Source organism: Topomyia yanbarensis, chromosome 2 (assembly GCF_030247195.1).
Source record: "Topomyia yanbarensis strain Yona2022 chromosome 2, ASM3024719v1, whole genome shotgun sequence".
In the NCBI taxonomy this organism is placed as follows: Eukaryota; Metazoa; Arthropoda; class Insecta; order Diptera; family Culicidae; genus Topomyia; species Topomyia yanbarensis.
This window is the reverse complement of record NC_080671.1, coordinates 212,119,255-212,139,850: the sequence shown is the minus strand read 5'-3', so window position 1 is coordinate 212,139,850 and position 20,596 is coordinate 212,119,255. Positions and strand designations below refer to the sequence as shown.

The 20,596-nt window shown below is 43.4% G+C and overlaps 1 protein-coding gene across 11 annotated transcripts in view; it reads left to right on the top strand.

Annotated features, from left to right (window-relative positions):
- Positions 1 to 20,596, top strand: part of LOC131682841 (cytoplasmic phosphatidylinositol transfer protein 1) — a 550,652-nt gene that overhangs the window by 260,779 nt on the left and 269,277 nt on the right. For 8 of the 11 annotated variants that reach the window (XR_009304173.1, XR_009304172.1, XR_009304171.1 and 5 more), the window contains exons 3-4: positions 2,791 to 2,862; positions 2,922 to 3,176. The exons of 2 other annotated variants lie outside the window; for them this stretch is intronic. Coding sequence is in view for 1 of the 9 variants with exons in the window: in XM_058964614.1 (XP_058820597.1) it covers positions 2,516 to 2,622; positions 2,699 to 2,706; positions 2,791 to 2,862; positions 2,922 to 3,176 (442 nt within the window). In the remaining 8 variants the exon portion in view is untranslated. Of the gene's footprint in view, positions 1 to 2,515; positions 2,623 to 2,698; positions 2,707 to 2,790; positions 2,863 to 2,921; positions 3,177 to 20,596 lie in introns of all 11 variants that reach the window. One more of the 11 variants, XM_058964614.1, reaches the window with a different exon arrangement.

Here is a 20,596-nt window from a genome sequence, read left to right as displayed (position 1 = left end):
TGAAAAACGTCAACCTAATCCCGGCCCGGAGGGCCGAGTGTCATATCCCATTCGACTCAGTTCGTCGAGATCGGAAAAAGTCTGTATGTGTGTGTGTATGTATGTATGTGTGTGTGTATGTGTGTGTGTATGTGTGTGTGTATGTGTGTGTGTATGTGTGTGTGTATGTGTGTGTGTGTGTATGTATGTGCGTATGTGTCAAATAATGTCACTCATTTTTCTCAGAGATGGCTGGACCGATTTGCCCAAACTTAGTCTCAAATGAAAGGTGCAACCTTCCCATCGGCTGCTATTGAATTTTGGATCGATCGGAATACTGGTTCCGGAATTACGGGTTTCAGAGTGCGGCCACACAGAAATTTCTCATATAAACTATAGGAAAAATTAAAAATAGAATTTTTATTTTTGATGTTAAATGTGTTCAAGGTGCATGAAACGTCGAGATTTGATGCAAACACGAAAAAAATTTGACGACGATTCACTTTTTTGGATTTTGGCACATTTTTGCCTTTCTCATATAGAAAGGTTATGCAATCACTCTGAAAAACGTCAACCTAATCCCGGCCCGGAGGGCCGAGTGTCATATCCCATTCGACTCAGTTCGTCGAGATCGGAAAAAGTCTGTATGTGTGTGTGTATGTATGTATGTGTGTGTATGTGTGTGTGTATGTGTGTGTGTATGTGTGTGTATGTGTGTGTGTGTATGTATGTGCGTATGTGTCAAATAATGTCACTCATTTTTCTCAGAGATGGCTGGACCGATTTGCCCAAACTTAGTCTCAAATGAAAGGTGCAACCTTCCCATCGGCTGCTATTGAATTTTGGATCGATCGGAATACTGGTTCCGGAATTACGGGTTTCAGAGTGCGGCCACACAGAAATTTCTCATATAAACTATAGGAAAAATTAAAAATAGAATTTTTATTTTTGATGTTAAATGTGTTCAAGGTGCATGAAACGTCGAGATTTGATGCAAACACGAAAAAAATTTGACGACGATTCACTTTTTTGGATTTTGGCACATTTTTGCCTTTCTCATATAGAAAGGTTATGCAATCACTCTGAAAAACGTCAACCTAATCCCGTCAACCTAATTTTTTCGACTCTCATAAGGTTTCTGGATTTTAACAGGGGCGTAGTTGATTGTTTACGGAGAGGGGTTACACCCCCCCCCTCTACTGTTCACTTCCCTCCTTTAAAAATCTCCTTAAATCACCCCTCAGACCACCACCCCATCCGGCCCTCATACCCCTCCCTTTCAACCCCATCATCTTTAAACCACCACTATATCACAAAGCATACCAATTTAAGCTCGGGAGTCGTTCGTTCAAGGGACTTTCGCCCTCCTCACATACCCACCCCCGCATGACAAAATGAGTTAGCAAGCAGATAACATTGATCTAATGCTGATTAGGCTAATGGAGTATTATATTTTTTTGTTTCAAGCGTTTCACCGTCGACACGTAACTCATCAAGTTCGTGGCTGGCATGCCATTGTGTATAAGTGCAAAGTGTACTAAGAATGTAATGGACATTTCCACAATTATGTTGAACATAAAAAGCCTCCGTGCCATAGTTTAGAGAAATGAGAAAGGCACAATTGCACCGCTAGGTGGATTAAAACAGGTTTTTATATTTATATTTTACCCGGAAAACTCGGTATTAAAATTGTTTCACTGGATTAATTACCGAACAGAATACTATTCAAATCCCAAGAAAAAAATTCTGAACCCAGTGAATCGTACGTAATGTGTAAATTTAGCAGTTTGAAAGATACAGGCAGAATTTTAATATGATACGCCAACAAATAGTCCTACGTCGACACTGCGGTTATGTATCGTACATTATCCACCACTAGTTTTTTGCTCCGAAGCAACTTTCGTGTACTGCAGCATCTCGCAACGGGTTTTTTTTGTTAAACTTTATACTCAATAATTTTACAACGGGGTTCTATAATAAGTACATGCAATCACGTAAAAACGTTGATTTATTATTTGTCGGCGGTTTGCTTCCCTGGCAGAAACTTATGGATAAACCGTGAAAAACATGAACATTAATCAACTCTTAAAAGCGCATATGCTCAAACCTAGGGGCAGATCACTTGTGATGCATTTTTAAAAATCAGCTAAATTAAATTTCTTTCCATCAAAATAGAAATTCAAGATGTATTTTGCGTTGTGTGCAATAAATTTTGCGTTGCGTGTAAGACGTCAAAACCCTACAAAAAAATTAGCCCTACATTCAACAAAACGTCGAACAAAGTGAATCGGCGTAGGACGTTTGTTAACCAAACTTTTCTGCGAGGGAGTGCAAAGTTGATGCAAGAATGGAAATTAAATGAATTTTTTCTAATTTGATGCAAATTTGTTACACATTTCTAGAGTGATCTGCCCCTAGGTTCAAACTCAACTCGTCCCTCCTACGATTATTTTTAGATGTCTTTCGCAATGTTGTCTCAAAATAATATTGCGCAATTTAAGGGTCTAACATTTAATTATATCTTGTACTGCTAAAGATTTTCTTTATTACACAGTCGTTTACCATATTGGATTCAAGCTTTTTGTCCGAGAGTATTCTATATTATAGAAAGAGGATGGAACTATTACCCTTTTACAATCACTGGTATTGTTTATTTATTACTTCTAATTGACATTTTGAATTAATACATGATTTTTTTCATGAAATTGTCAAACTAAAGAATATACGGTATGTACACTTTAAGTTAGGAATTGCCCGAAAAACCCGATTTGTATTATTGGTCAACAGATTTCTTTCACCTTCTGTTTTCAGTGTTCATTTATACCGAAGCTTCATATAACGATACTTACTAAATTTGAAAATAATGCTGGCACTTCTGAAAATGTAAGTAATTTCTCAGTTATTCTGATAACTTAAAAATTATTTTACTCTCATTTTTTCAGTGTCTCAACCTACCTCAAGAAAAACTAGAAGAACGAACGGTTGATTTCGTAGACATTGCGTTCGACGAGTTAAATACAAAGCATTATAAGAAAGAGGAAGATCCAAAATTCTTTAAGTCAACCCTTACCGGGCGTGGTCCGTTGGTAGAAGGATGGAGACAAACTGATGAGCCGATAATGTGCTCGTACAAACTGGTGCAGGTATCGTTTGAAGTTTGGGGACTGCAGACAAAAGTGGAAGGCTTTATACATAATGTAAGAACCAGTTCCATGTTGGTAAATTATTTTATCTCAGTCATATTCTGTGTAGTATTAATATATATATATATATATATATATATATATATATATATATATATATATATATATATATATATATATATATATATATATATATATATATATATATATATATATATATATATATATATATATATATATATATATATATATATATATATATATATATATATATATATATATATATATATATATATATATATATATATATATATATATATATATATATATATATATATATATATATATATATATATATATATATATATATATAAGGTTGATCGATAAAATATATACGTTGGGCTCAACATTCGAATTTGTGATTCGAATAATTGGTAGATTCCGATTAATTTCAACCAGAAAAATTACCGCGATTCAACGCTGGAATGAAGAGACACGAAGGTTGTTTTCTTGGAGACTTGAGTCCGCACGCCGATGATGGTCAGTAGCAGGGTCTTCTCCGATTAGAAGTTACTCTGAAAACAGCGCGGAGTTGAAGGATTTCAACTTATGACCCGAAAACAAACTGGCTTTTCATTTTCATGCAATGAATAAAAATTTGCATTGAAAAAGAGATAGATTACCTTTCAGACAGACATTGTATCAGCATTTAATGGCAGGGAACCGATTTTGCCTTAAACCAATATAGAAATTAATATTTGTTGAGGAGGAAAATTCAGAGGGAATAAATGAAATACTTTCATTCATTGCATGAATGACAATATGGAGGACAAAAATGTTCATTCGTTTACGATCGGTCTATCGAGAAACAAGTATTTTTTCCAAGACAAAGAATAATGCTAAACCGTGCTCAAGGTTATCTTGCGCATCCTCTGCCTCTCGAGGTTTTGGACTTTTTTCTTCTTTTGTACGTGTGTTAACGGTTAGGCCGCATTCCTCAGCCTTTTGTGCGCATAGTGAGGTTTGAACAATAGCCCGCTATATAAGCTGGACTGGTGCGTCGTGGGAAACACATTTACAGATAAGTGAAATCTACTTCTTTTGACACATTTACGGCTTATTCCCGTCTGCGCAGGTGCTAACCCCGTACGTCAACGGTGTCGATGGCTCCCTCCCCGGACGGCCAAATGGAGATCGAATCAACTCCCATGGCTCTCCTCGACCCAAACAATATCCAGAGCTCTCGACCGGCCCCTTGGTGGTTTTCTTTTGGCCCAAAACAAAATCGCTGAATCTATTATAGATTTCAAAAGACCTGACGAAACGATTCTCGGCTGTGACCGAAATAAGAAAGGTCCGCTCAGACAGGGTCAGGGTCGTGTTGACTAATTCAAAGCAGGCAAACGATATTGCTTACTGCGAGTACTTTACGAAGGACTATTATGTGTATATTCCAGCTGTAAAAGTACAGTCTGAAGGCGTTGTCACCGATGAGAGTTTGACATGCGAGGATCTACTGCAGTACGGAGTTGGCCGTTTTAGAGACCGCTTACTTCAGCCAGTGAAAATACTAGAATTCAAGCGTTTGCACTCAGTAGTAGTTGCGGGGAATGGTTCAAAAACGTTCCCCCAATCTAACTCTTATCGGGTGACCTTCGCTGGTACTGCTTTGCCAAATTACGTCCTCTTGCACAAGGTTCGTCTGCCTGTGCGTCTGTTTGTACCGCGAGTCATGAATTGCACAAAGTGTAAACAATTGGGTCACACAGCCACCCATTGTAGCAATAAGGCCCGCTGTGGAAAATGCGATGAGAATCATGTGGATGATTCGTGCAATAAGAAAGCTGAGAAGTGTCCTTACTGTGCAGAGATTCTGCATGATATCTTCGCATGTCCCGCGTACAAACTACGCGGGATAAACTAAAACGTCCCTTTGCGGGGCGATCCGAACGTTCTTTCGCAGAAATGCTAAAGAAAGCTACGCCACCAACCTCAACAAACATCTATGCTCACTAGCCTCCTGACGAGGGCGAGGCTGACGACCCACAAGAGGGAACATTACTAGCCAAACATCTCAAATGGTCCTAATTGAAAATGACAGTTTCTCTTTCGCTAATAACTCGGCAGTTTATACGTTTGTTACTCAACTCTTAGCAGAATAAGCTAGTCAAAATCAGAGTTTTTCAATATATTCTGAAACAATATTGAAAAGTTTTAAGGTTGCACAGAGAATGCGCAAAATTCGCAAACGAAAAAAGCAGTTTTTTCCACACCGTATGTCGGATCTTCATAAAAATCAATCAGCAGTACTGTAACAACATTCTACATACGCTGATTGATTTTTATGAAGATCTGACATACGGTGTGGAAAAAAACTGCTTTTTTCGTTTGCGAATTTTGCGCATTCTCTGTGCAACCTTAAGATGACGCCGTAATAATCGAAAGAGAAAGTAAACAAAGAGAGGTTCTCATTAGCACTTAGGACCATTTGACATATTTGTCGAAATTTACTAGTGTGCTTAGAAGTTACAGGAAGAGGAGGAACATTTCCTCTCCTAAAGTTCCTTGCAAAGGCCAGAAGGTGTCCCGTATGACCTCACACCTCAATATCGATTGGAAGAACTATGCTGCCGCGATATCCGACAACATCGAATCTACCCAAGAGCTTCCTCCGGAGGAAGAGTACAACTTTTTGGCTGGCTTGATTCTCGACAGCGCGAATCAAGCTCAGACTAAACCAGTACCCGGCGCGAACATACCAAAGCGTTCTCCTAATCCGTGGTGGGACAAAAAGTGCTCCGATGTGTACGCGGAGAAGGCCGTCGCGTATAAGAACTTCCGGGACGACGTAGTTACTGGCGCCGATTCGTTGACGGACTAACGAGAGAAACATCGAAGAGCACTCTTTGGGGCACAGCCCGGCGTTTGCGATACCGAAACAGTACCAACGAGAGAGTGGAATATTCAAACCGTTGAATATTCGATTTTGCCAGGAAGGTTTGTCCGGATTCCGCCCCGGCACAGAAGATCTACCGCGCCGCGTCCCCTCACGATAACGCGAACGAAACACCTTTTTCAATGGTGGAGTTCTCATTTGGTCTCTTGTCGTGTAACAATAAAGCCCCAGGGACCGACAGAATCCAATTCAACTTGTTGAAGAATTTGCCAGACTCTGCCAAGAGACGCTTGTTGAACTTATTTAATAAGTTTCTTGAGGCTAGCATTGTCCCACACGATTGGAGACAAGTGAAGGTATCGCCATCCAAAAACTAGGAAAACCTGGCCCTCCGATCACAATTCGTATCGACCGTTCGCAATGCTGTCCTGTATCCGGAAGTTGTTCGAGAAAATGATTCTATCCCACCTCAATAATTGGGTTGAAGCAAATGGCTTTTTATGTTAGGGGAAACTTTGCCACTGCGACCACTATTCAGGTTATCTTTTGTGGCTGCCCCTGTTTGCTCTACATGTTACAAATTGCCCGAATCCAATGTAGTTGCAAGCGAGTTGTTTGTTTCCACATGTGTCGTCCCAACCGGGTAGTACATTATTAATGTAGCTGAGGATCCGTTTGGGACAGGTATGCCATATCTCGTGAGGCGTCATAAGATGCCTTCCGAAGTATCGCTCCCTTCGAAGAAATTGTACTGCACACTGGCAAAGAATATGTTCCGAGCTCTCGGGCTCGTAGTTACAAAATCGACAAATGTCATCTTGACTTTTGCCATTTTTTTTCAGATGATACTTAGCAGGACAATGTCCCGTAAATAAACCTGTGATTATACGTCTTTACGTTTTAGATCCATTAGTTTTTTACCTCTCGTTGTATCTGGATGTATGAATTTCTTAGCTTGTCGAGCGCCTTCTACGTTACGCCAGTGGTTTAGTAGTTGGTCTCTTGCCCAAGCCAAAAGTTCTAGTTTAATGGCACAGGTAGATATACCTAGAAATGGTTCTGGTCCAACAAACGTGTTTGATGAACCACGCCTGGCAAATTCGTTGGCCACTTCGTTACCATCGATTCCTTTGTGGCCGGGTACCTAGAATATCATTACTTTATTCCGAGTTGCCAGTTGTTGTAAAGATGTGATGCACTCTCAATCCAGTTTGGACTCACATTTCGACGACTTTAATGCCTACAGATTGCGATTTTTGCATGTCTGTAGTTTCGTTTCCTACAGACCTCCGAGCAGGTTTATATTGCATATACCTCTGCCTGGAAAACTGTAGGCCACTTTCCCATTGATATCGCTTCTTTAATTCTTGGTCCGTAGACTCAGCTCACCCATTTTAGAACCAACCATATAGAATGATATTGCATCTTGAGGTAGTAAGGAACCCCCTACATCCCACATCTTATGATCCACTATGTGGATCTCATATGAGCTATCGAAGTTCGGTTTAGCCTCCATTTCATCTTGAACTGTTATCAAGACAGGGTTTAGTTTGAGTCCCTTTATTATACTCAGGTGACCATTTAAATCCCCATCAAATAGTGGTTTACCCTTTAGCACTCTCAGAGTGCCAAGTCTCGCCTCCCTCATAATATGTTTGTGCAATGAAGGTAGATGAAGCATGGCTTCCATAGCTTTAGTGGGTGTTGATTTCATAGCGCCTGGTTAGACGTGGTCTGACGATGGTCGTGTAGGACCTGTAAGCCAACCTCGGTTTGAGACGTTTTGAGAAGTTTTCCCGAAGAGTTTACTGCACTCCCACAGTGCTGTTGTTGCTTTATCAACGACGTATATCAGGTGCGAGTTCCAATTCAGTTTTTTTCTAGAATAACACCTAGGTGTTTCGCTTCTTCTGCGTAGTTGGTTGTAGTTCCATTGAGAGTTGGAGGAACCAACTTCAGTTTTTTCCTATTGGTAAATGGTACAATGACCGTTTTTGCAGGGTTCACGTTGAGTCTCTCTTTGAAACACCATATCATGATGAAGTTTAGGGCTAGTTGAATCCGATCGCTTGCTGTCAGATACACAATTTGGCTTTCGCAAAGGCAAAGGGACGAAAGATTGTCTTACGTTGCCCTCAACCGAAATTCAAATGGCATGTGCTATCAAAGAGCATATGGCATCAGTGTTCATAGATATACGGGGCTTTAGATTCGGTTTCTATCAACATTCTTTCAGAGAAGCTGCACCAGCATGGTCTTTCAGCGACTTTAAACAACTTTTTACTAAACTTGTTGTCGGAAAAGCACATGCATTTTTCGCATGGTGACTTATCGACATCAAGATTTAGTTACATGGGCCTTCCCCAGGGCTCATGTCAAAGCCCTCTGTTATACAATTTCTATGTCAACGACATTGATGAATATCTTGACAATTCCTGCACGTTAAGGCAACTTTCAGACGATGGCGTGGTTTCTGTTACGGGACCCAAAGCTGTCGATCTACAAGGACCATTACATAATATCTTGGACAATTTGTCTGCTTGGGCTATTAAGCTGGGTATCGAAATCTCCACGGAGTAGCATTTTCTAGGAAACGTGAACCAGCACAATTACAGATTCTATTAATTAATTCTATTAATAGTTCAGGTCTTCACAGTAAAATATCTGGGGGTCTGGTTCGATTCAAAAGGTACTTGGGGATGCGGTATCTGAAACAGAAATGCCAACAACGGAACAACTTTCTTCGTACAATAACCGGAACATGGTGGGGTGCCCATTCAGGAGACCTAATTAGGTTGTATCAAACAAGGATACTGTCGGTAATGGAATACGGATGCTTCTGCTTTCGCTCCGCCGCGAACATACATTTCATCAAACTCGAATGAATTCAGTATCGTTGTTTGCGTATCGCCTTAGGGTGCATGCAGTCGACCCATACGATGAGTCTCGAAGTCCTGTCGATCGTTCTCCCGCTAGAAATCGAATTTGGGAACTCTCATATCGATTACTCATTCAATGCGATATCTTGAGCCCAGTGGTGACTGAAAATTTCGAAAGGCTTGTTGAGCTCAATTCTCAGACCCGTTTCATGTCCCTGTACTTTGACTATATGGCGCAGCATATTAATCCTTCTCCTTACAATCCCAACCGTGTGCTTTACATAAATACTTCTGAATCTACTGTTTTCTTCGACACATCCATGAAAGACGAGATCTGTGGAATTCCGGACCACATGCGCCCACAAGTGATTCCAAACATTTTTGCCTTTCTCATATAAAGAAGTCTGATATGTGCTTCGATGTGCTATCGGTGAATTAAATTCTCGTTGCTTCGTTTCGGCTAGAATATACCGGTGTATTATTGTACTTCACGAAGATATTTTAGCATATATGTGACGATTGTGGAAAGTTCTATCGAATGGTGTAGTTCATTTGTCGATTAGTGATAGATAGTTGAAATAAAATCGTGGTTTAATCATTGCAAAATACGTGCCAAACCAACCGTACAATTGTACTGCACGGTGTGCGACCTATGGATCACCGGCCGCTGGGGGAGATGTCATCGACCCTGCTGTGTGGTGTGTGCAGTGAAGCGATAAAGGAAGAAAGTGAAAAGACATTTTGTTTTGGTCAGTGCGGCTTGATTATACATTTAAAATGCTCGAGTGAAATCGATAAGCACGGCCTGAAGGCAATGGAAACATCTCGTGCTTTAAAATATTTTTGTCACGAATGTCGCAAGCAGCAAATAAATTACAACAACGTTCTTGAAAAATGTAACGAAATATTAGTCAAGTTAACAGCAAAATACGATGACCTGAAACAGGAAATGTGTGAACAATTTAAGGTGGTTGAGCAAAGCTTTGGTCGTATAGTTAAATGTGAAGTTGAGAGCATCGTGAAAGAGGCTTCAACGGTGGTTAAAAATGCCGAAAAACGAGCTAAAGAAGATGGGACACCATCAGGATCAAGCAGAAACCTAAGGTCTCACAAAAGACCTAGAGTCGAAAACAGCGAACATGAATTCAAGTCCCCGGTTGTATGTCTTGATGATGATGATGTTTCGGAAACGGTGCCAAGTGTTCCAACCTTTGTTGAAGTGTTGAAAGGCTGGAAAAATACGTTAGTAGCTAAACCAATGAGAGCGGAAAAATCAGTTGTAGTTATTCGACCAAAGGATACAAATCAAACTTCACAAAAAGATTTACGGGAAAATATCAATCGAGCGGCAAGCCAAATTCAAATGGTGAGAGAAGAAAATAATGGAGCTGTAATAATTGGCACACAAAATGCAGGCGCTGTTCAGTCTCTGGTAGCTTCAGTCCAGGAAAAGATTGGAGATCAGTATGAAGTGATATTACCTCAACCAAAAAGGCCGCGTCTTAAAATTGTGGGTGTAGGTGAAGATTTGAGTGAAACTGAGCTTTCCGAAAGTCTAAAGGAACAGAACGAGTGCTCAAAAATTACAGACCTGAAGGTTGTGACAAAGTTTGCCAACGTGCGGTCGGAATTCACGACATACAGTTTCATTGTGGAAGTGAACCAAGATGCCTATGAAACAATGCTGGAATTGGGAAGAGTGAACATCGGGTGGGAAAGATGTCGAGTAGTGGAATGTTTAGGTATAATCCGATGCTTCAAATGTTGCAGTTACGGACACAAGAGTAACGAATGTGATAATTCTGAAGTATGTTCCAAATGTGCCGGGACTCACAGAACGTCAGAATGTAGTTCCGAATCTGTTCGGTGTTCGAATTGTGCCCTGTTGAACCAAAGCCGCAAACTAAATGTAGATACCAAACACTTTGCTTACAGTAGTACATGCCCAGTTTACAAGAAGTTGGTGGCGAAGAAGCGACAGCAAATTGACTATGGGCAATAGCAATTAATGCCAGAAATGCGAAATTACACAGCTATGTGCATTAACTGTGGAGGACTTACAGCTAATTTTGATGAACTCAAACATACAATACAGTCTGTAAAACCAAAGTTAGTAATGGTTACTGAAACCCACATAACGGAGTCGTATGGTGACAATAGTTTTACCATTGAAGATTACGATCACACTAGCACTGATTCCAGACACACAGGTGGAGTTATGATCTATACCCAAAGAAGCTTGAAATTCCGCGTATTGGATAACAGGTAAATTGATAAAAACTGGTTCTTGTCTATTGAAGTATATCGTGGAATGAAACCTGGCCGCTATGGAGTTGTCTACCATTCCCCTAGTGAAAGCAATGCATCGTTTTTGAGAATTTTGGAGGACACTTGGCTGGATAGTTTTCTTGATATGGCAAAACTCAACGTGTTAGCGGGTGACTTCAACATGGACTGGGCAAAAGAACCAGACTCAAGTCATCTCCGGCAGCTTGCAGAATCGTTTGGATTGAAGCAACATGTACACGACTTCACCCGTATTACCCGTACTAGTCGTACAACAATCGATCTTGTTTTCTCAAATTGTGATATTGATGTTGAACCAGTGAGTGAATTAAAGATTTCAGATCACGAAACGTTGTGCTTGACATTCAAGGGTGAATGTGAGAAGAATGAAGAAACACTGGTGAAGATAAAGTGCTGGAAAAATTACTCGCGTGAGGCGTTAATTCGGTTGTTGAGGGAAAACATAAACCACGAAGCTAGTCTTGGCGATCTACATGAGAAGGCTGATTGTTTGATCGAGATCTTGAAAAAATCGGTGAACACATTGGTGCTAGTGAAGTTCATCAAATCGAAGAAATCGTGCAAATGGTACAGTGTGGAACTACTGGAGATGAAACGACGACGGGATAAGGCATATAGAGCATATCGACAGCAGAACTCGAACTATGCGTGGACTGTGTACAAAGTGTACCGCAATGAATATTCGTGTACCTTGCGTCAAAGTAAAAAGGAACTGTGCAGCGCAGTATTGATGATCATAAAAGCAACAGCAAAGAATTGTGGAGGATTTTGAAACGACTGATCAAACCTGAGGGAAATCGTCCCAAGTCCATAATGTTCGATGGCATCGAGGTGCAGGAGGAATCGATAGTAGCACAAAAGTTTAATGACTACTTCGTTAGCAGTGTTGAAGAAATCAGTAGTTCAATCGATGATGCAGAGGAGCCCCGATTGATTAGTGGAATGTTTACGAACCAACGTTTTGAGCAATTTGAAACCATAACATTGCAAAAGCTAAGGTCAGTTATTTGGTCATTAGAAGCAAAAACCGATTCGGATGGCATTAGTTCCAGAGTGTTGAGAGATTCGTTCGACTGCGTTGGAAATATGCTATTAGACGTAATTAACGAGTCGTTAACGACAGGAGTTTTTCCCAGCTCGTGGAAGGAGTCCATAGTAGTTCCAATTGAAAAAACTCAAGGAACAAATAACTCAGAAGAATTCAGGCCAATTAACATGCTCCCTCTTTACGAAAAATCGTTGGAATTAATTGCTAAAGAACAACTGCTAGATTTTGTTTCAATACAAAAGCTTCTAACACCTAACAGTCGGGTTATAGAAAAAACCATTCTTGTTAAATCTGGTTTTGGACAAATGGAAGAAAAGTCTAGAGAAAAGACTTTGCGTGATTGCTGTTTTCCTAGATTTGAAGCGAGCGTTTGAAACGATTTCACGGAAGAGATTAGTGAGCACTCTGACAAAATATGGAATCACGGGCCCAGCTCTTCAATGGTTCTCGTCCTATTTGGATCCTCGAAGTCAAAGAACCAAGTACAATTCTGTGTTGTCAGACGCTAAGAAAACCACGGTGGGTGTTCCACAAGGAAGCGTGCTGGGGCCCCTGTTATTTATTTTATACATTAACGACTTGAAGAGAATTCTAAAATACTGTGATATAAACTTGTTTGCTGATGATACTGTGATATTTATTGCCTCCGACAATGCTATTGCTGCTACTGAAAAACTAAATAATACTGATCTAGAAAGTTTGAATTATTGGCTAAAATTTAAAAAACAGAAACTGAACGTGACGAAAACAAAATACATATTGATTGGAAAAAAGCCAATGAACTGTGATTGTGTTAATGTTAAGCTGGATAATAATGTGTTAGAACGTGTCAGTGAAATTAAATACCTGGGAGTGATTATAGATGAAAATCTAAATTTCAAAAAACACATCGACTACACTATCAAAAAGATCGCGAAAAAATACGGAGTGCTGTGTCGGTTAAGCAAAGAGTTATCGCAGTGGAATTTGATTCATCTGTACAAAACATTAATATTGCCACATTTTGATTTTTATCCTTCTATAATATTCCTTGCTAATGAACAACAGATGAACCGTCTTCAGAAGTTGCAAAACAAAGTGATGAGACTGATTCTACGATGCAGTAGAAGAGTATCAATTCGAACCATGTTAGATGCACTGCAGTGGCTTTCGGCAACGTGTTACATTTCTCACTCTACTCCTAATTCATAAAGTGGTAAGAGGGCTAGCGCCAGAATATCTGCATTCACGAATTGTACGGGGTAGAGACCTTCACCAGTATGACACCCGATCTGCAAACGACATAAGGCCAGCTTCTTATCTGTTAGCATCCACGCAAAATTCTTTGTTCTACAAAGGGTCAAAGCTTTACAATACACTGCCAAGGGATATTAAAGGCGAGACTAAAGTGAATGTGTTTGAAAGAAAATGTTTGTTATTTGTTAAAAATGGAATAAAAGTATAATTATGTAATTTTTTGTGAAATATCTACTAGATAAATAAATGTTACCCAAAAAATCAATCAATCAAGAAAGGCTATTCAATCACTGTAAAAATCGACTTTTTAACCGAGGCCCGGAGGGCCGAGTGTTATACACCATTCGATTCAGTTCGTCGAGATCGGCAAATGTCTGTGTGTATATGTGTGTGTGTCATTTAAACTCACACAATTTTCTCAGAGATGACTGAACCGATTTTCGCAAACTTAGTTCATCTGAAAGGTATAATGCTCCCATAAGCTGCTATTGAATTTTTAGTTGATCCGACTTCCGGTTCCGGAGTTACGGGTTGAAGAGTGCGGTCACACAGCAAATTTCCATATAAACTGGTACCACCATGATGTTAAAATGATGTAAAACATATTAAAATTGATGTAACATTACTCTAGTTTTCGGCTCTGGATCACTAATGATCAATTAAAGCAGCTTTGACCACATTGGCCACTTATGACGGTTCATGACGCCCCAGGGGAACCCGTCCAGTTCCTAAGCTAATATCACACCCATTCCCCAACGAATTCTCTACCGATTTTTACAAACTTGATTTCAAATGAAAGATACAGTAATACCATTGACTGCTGTTGAATTTCATTCGGTTCTGACTCTTGCTTCCGGAGTTACAGGGGTGTTAGTAAGGATACACTGGAATTTCCCATATAAATCGGTACAATCGTAATACCTCAGAGGCTAAAAACTATTGAAATGGTCACCAAATTAAATCCAATCGCAGATCTAGATCACTGATTGCCAACCAAATATTCTTTGAATATATTGTCCACTATCGACGATTCCGGAAGTCCGGAATTCCGGGCATATTCCACAATTAAAGTCACATCGGTTCTTCGGTGATGACTGAACCGATTTTCTCAAACCAAGTCTCAAATGGAAGGCAAAATATGCAGTTGAGTATTGCGTCGCCGCCCCTCCCCTTCCCCGCCTTGCCCTTACACCTCCCTCCTTCATCACCCCCCTCCCAGGACCACCCTCACGCACGCATTTCCTTCATCCACCCCGTATACCGAAATAAGATGAAGGATTTCTGACGCATCCTCCACTCCCACTCTACTAACCCCCCATTCCCTCCACTTTCAAACCCATTCCACCAACATATCAAAATATAATCACATGAAGAAAACATTGAACTCATGCTGATTAAGCTAATTAAATATTATTCTTTTGCCTTTCTCCTATGGAAAGGTTATGCAATTGCTCCAAAAACCGACTTTCTAACCGAGGCCCGGAGCGGAGGGCCGAGTCTCATATAACATTCGACTCAGTTCGCCGAGATCGCAAAATATCAGTGTGTATGAATGTTTTTTTAGAGAGCAGTAAAAAAAATTCAGGAAAACCCTGAGTGAGGAAAAATGTTCAAAAACCCCAATGTCTCAGGGAACGGGTTTGGGCTGCCATCACCCGACCCGCTAAAAACCACTGCTCTTGCCCAGAACCTGATTCTTCCCCGGCACTACCTTACGGCATTACTTCGGGGAGGGGTTTTTATGTGCATAGCACACACTCTAATTCAACTACTTACTAGTTCGTTTCTTCCGCAGGGTTACAGCCCCACTCCTCTACACACCACCAATTCTCCACCATCCACACAGACTGGCAAGTTCTGCATGGCAGTCGGAAAGCTGGCTGTGAGTCGAGGCTTAGTACTCCTCCCCTACGAGTACAGTCTGGGCGGCAAACTTCAGACTGTCTAATTCACCGAGCCCTTCGGCTCCCTTGTGCCAGTTAGCACCGCAACTCCCTTCTCGCACCATTCAGCGCCGTTTACTCATTGAGCACCAGACTTGTTCGCGAACTACTCGGTCTAGTCCCCGACGATGGACCTAGCCTACTCCGACGGAGAATTACCCGGCGAGAGAAGTTCTCCCGAAACCGAGCCAACCAACCAGATGTCGAGGTCAGTTCGGCGATTCCGGTGGAGCAGGGCGTCCGGTTCGCTGATGCCCCGAGCGACTGGTGGTATTTCGTCGCGGTCTACTCAGTCTAGTCTCCGGTGGTGGATCTAGCTTACGCCGACGGAGAGTTCCCCGACGAAAGAGGCTCTCCCGATACCGATTTTTCTTTGTTTTAGCACCACAATTTCTTGAGCCGTTTCGCTCTACTTTCCCGATGAGCCATTCAGCTCCCACCCTCACTTGTTCGCGAACTACTCAGTCTAGTCCCCAACAATGGATCTAGTCTATTCTCCTGCAATCGAGCGGTAGATTTCTCCTGATTCCGATGTTCGTTTTTGTGAGCCATTTAGCTCTCCGGGTCGTCCCGATCTACTCGATCTAGTCCCCGGCGGTGGATCTAGCCTACTCAACGGGCCATACAGTAGGTGCTGAGGTCTATCCGGCGATTCCGGTTGGAGCGTAACTTCCGGTTCACCAGCGCCCCAACGACCCACTGCTAGCTCTGTGACGCGGTCTGCTCGGTCTAATCCCCGGCGGTGGATCTAGCCTACTCACGAGCTACCCGGTAGGATGTCGAGGTCGGTTCAGCGATTCCGGTGAAGCTTGACGTCCGGTTCTCAGGCGCCCCGACGACCCAACTCGGTGCTACTTCACGTACTACTCAACTGGTCCCCGGCGGTGGACCTAGTCTACACAGTTGGAGAGTTCCCCGGCGGCGGAATTTCTCTCGAGACCCGATTTGCAGCTTCTTGCTAGTCTCTTCGCCACTTCCTCTGCAGCTCGGAGAGTATGCTCGAGAGCACTCTGTTGGCAGCGTCCCAGGCAGTGGTGCAAATTTTCATTTTCAAATGCCAACTTCTAGTTCAATTCAACCCCAACTGTGATTCAACATCAAAGCCTCCCTTAATCATTCACTTTCAAGTTGGTGGGATTTTCATGACCGAACCGTACGTCTTCATTTCAAATTTATGCTTTTTCATTCACTACCCAAAGTTGTCATGTGCTCTGTAGATGCCAGTTTAGGTCAAATGTTGGAATGTTATGCGTTTTCAAGCTTACATGAACAGCAACAAGTATGTTCAGAGTAGTTTCGCTTGAAAAACCTAGTCGATACCTCAGCAGAGTGATATTCACAGGGTCAATGAAATTGAAAATGATTGGAAAATGATTGAGCAACTCGGCTGTTTGAATGAATGATGCCAACTAAAGACTACAAATTGAACATAGTAGGGCATGATTTGAGATTTGTCTTTCCTTCAAGATCAAAACTACCTGTTGAAAATTTGCAGCTCTGGTCCCAGGTATGTTCGTCACGGCACATCTCTTCGATGATATTGTCCACTGTCATACCAGGTATACCCCTACGAACTTCTTCGAATCTAGGGCATTCGAAGACCACGTGTTCCGGTGTCTCCTGCACAGTCGCACACTCCGGGCAAAGGGGTGACGAAGCATGTCCAAACCGATGCAAGTACGCATACTGCCTCCGACGATATTGTTCTGTAGGCACTCGCGACTCGTACGGCCATCAGTCGGAATGTCCGGGATGTGGAATGTCGGAATGTGTGTATGTATGTGTGTATGTATGTATGTATGTATGTATGTTTTTTGTTTTGGAGAGCAGTAAAAAAATTTCAGGAAAACCCTGAGTGAGGAAAAATATTCAAAAACCCCAATGTCTCAAGGAACGGGTTTGGGCTGCCATCACCCGACCCGCTAAAAACCACTGCTCTTGCCCAGAACCTGATTCCTCCCCGGCACTACCTTACGGCATTACTTCGGGGAGGGGTTTTTATGTGCATAGCACACACTCTAATTCAACTACTTACTAGCTCGTTTCTTCCGCAGGGTTACAGCCCCACTCCTCTACACACCACCAATTCTCCACCATCCACACAGACTGGCAAGTTCTGCATGGCAGTCGGAAAGCTGGCTGTGAGTCGAGGCTTAGTACTCCTCCCCTACGAGTACAGTCTGGGCGGCAAACTTCAGACTGTCTAATTCACCGAGCCCTTCGGCTCCCTTGTGCCAGTTAGCACCGCAACTCCCTTCTCGCACCATTCAGCGCCGTTTACTCATTGAGCACCAGACTTGTTCGCGAACTACTCGGTCTAGTCCCCGACGATGGACCTAGCCTACTCCGACGGAGAATTACCCGGCGAGAGAAGTTCTCCCGAAACCGAGCCAACCAACCAGATGTCGAGGTCAGTTCGGCGATTCCGGTGGAGCAGGGCGTCCGGTTCGCTGATGCCCCGAGCGACTGGTGGTATTTCGTCGCGGTCTACTCAGTCTAGTCTCCGGTGGTGGATCTAGCTTACGCCGACGGAGAGTTCCCCGACGAAGGAGGCTCTCCCGATACCGATTCTTCTTTTGTTTTAGCACCACAATTTCTTGAGCCCTTTGGCTTCCTCTCGTTCCGTTTCGCTCTACTTTCCCGATAAGCCATTCAGCTCCCGCCCTCACTTGTTCGCGAACTACTCAGTCTAGTCCCCAACAATGGATTTAGCCTATTCTCCTGCAACCGAGCGGTAGATTTCTCCTGATTCCGATGTTCGTTTTTGTGAGCCATTTAGCTCTCCGCGTCGTCCCGATCTACTCGATCTAGTCCCCGGCGGTGGATCTAGCCTACTCAATGGGCCATACAGTAGGTGCTGAGGTCTATGCGGCGATTCCGGTTGGGGCGTAGCTTCCGGTACACCAGCGTCCCAACGACCCACTGCTAGCTCTGCGACGCGGTCTACTCGGTCTAATCCCCGGCGGTGGATCTAGCCTACTCACAAGCTACCCGGTAGGATGTCGAGGTCGGTTCAGCGATTCCGGTGAAGCTTGACGTCCGGGTCCCAGGCGCCCCGACGACCCAACTCGGTGCTACTTCACGTACTACTCAACTGGTCCCCGGCGGTGGGCCTAGTCTACACAGTTGGAGAGTTCCCCTGTGGCGGAATTTCTCTCGAGACCCGATTTGCGGCTTCTTGCTGGTCTCTTCGCCACTTCCTCTGCAGCTCGGAGAGTATGCTCGAGACCACTCTGTTGACAGCGTCCCAGGTATGTTCATAACGGCACATCTCTTCGACGATATTGTCCACTGTCATACTAGGTATACCCCTACGAACTTCTTCGAATCTAGGGCATTCGAAGACCACGTGTTCCGGTGTCTCCTGCACAGTCGCACACTCCGGGCAAAGGGGTGACGAAGCATGTCCAAACCGATGCAAGTACTTCCGGAAGCATCCGTGTTCGGACAAAAACTGCGTCAAATGAAAGTTCACCTCTCCATGCTTCCTATGTACCCAGGCCGATATATTTGGGATGAGTCGGTGGGTCCACCTTCCTTTCTCGGCGTTGTCCCACTCCTGTTGCCATTTAGCCAACGAGTCCGCTCGAACCAGTCTCCTAGCGTTACGTGCATTTCTCCGCTGATAGCATTCCACGTCCTCCGCCAGGGTAATGCAGATGGGGATCATCCCGGCGATAACGCATACTGCCTCCGATGATATTGTTCTGTAGGCACTCGCGAGTCTTACGGCCATCAGTCGGAATGTCCTGTTTAGCTTTTCACGGTTCCGCTTGGTTTTCAGCGCAGCACTCCAGGCAGGAACCCCATATCGGAGTATCGATTACGAAACAGTAGATAGCAGACGTCTCGTGTTGCTTCTCGGACCGCCGACGTTTGGCATGATTCTCGCTATTGCGTTCGTTGCCTTCGCCGACTTTTCACAGGCGTAATCAACGTGGTTGTTGAAGCTCAACCGGTCGTCGATTATAACTCCCAATTGCTTCAATGCACGTTTCGATGCAATCACGTGCCCTCCGACGTCGATCTGCATCCGTTAGACCGATCTGCAGTTACTGACCAACAACACCTCCGTCTTGTGGTGAGCTATTTGCAGCTTGACCCCGTTCATCCAGCTCTCGATCGCGTCTATTGTCTCCGTCACCGACACCTCCACTTCTTCAAGTGTCTCACCTATCACCGTTAGTGACACGTCGTCCGCGAAACCTACGATTTCCACTTTCCTAGGCAGCTGCAGCGTTAAAACCCCATCGTACATCCCGTTCCAAAGGGTTGGACCGAGAATGGAGCCCTGAGGAACGCCCGCTGTGACACGCAGTGACTTCTGTCCTTCGCTCGTCTCGTACAGCAGCATTCTGCTCTGAAAGTAGCTCTGGCATAGATAGTCGGGAACCCTCATTCTATGCAGCGCTGCAGCGATGGCTTCCCAGCTGGCACTGTTGAACGCGTTCTTCACATCTATCGTGACCACAGCGCAGTATCGATCTCCTCTTCGCTTCTGTTTAGATGACATCTCAGCACTCTCGAGCACTATCCGAATTGCATCCACTGTCGATGCTCCTTTGCGGGAACCGAACTACATCTTGGACAGTCCGCGCTCACCTTCCATGAATTTCGTCAACCTGTTAAGAATGATCCTTTCCAGGAGTTTTCCGAGTGTATCCAGCAGGTATATGGGCCTGTACGAGGTCGGGTCGCCAGGTGGCTTCCCTGGCTTCGGCAGCAACACCAGCTTCTGGACCTTCCACATTTCGGGGAAGTTGCCTTCATTTAGGCACTTCTGCATCACTATCCTGAACATGTCCGGATATGCCAGGATCGCAGCTTTCAGTACCACGTTTGGTATTCCATCCGGACCAGGGGCTTTCTTTGATTTTAGGCGCTTCGATGCTTCTGCTAGCTCGTCGTTAGTCACTTGCCGATCCGTGCTTGTTCCTTCTTCTTCGCCGTACGGTGTCGGTGGCCATATAGTTGGATCGTGCTTCGGGAAAAGACCCTCGACGATTATCTTCAGCTTGCTCGGACACATTTCGGCTGGCGTCGTCGGTCCCTTCATTTTCGCCATCACGACTCGGTATGCGTCACCCCAGGGATTGGCGTCTACATTTCGGCATAGCTCCTTGTGGCACTTTGACTTGCTAAGTCTGATCTCCCGTTTTAAAGCG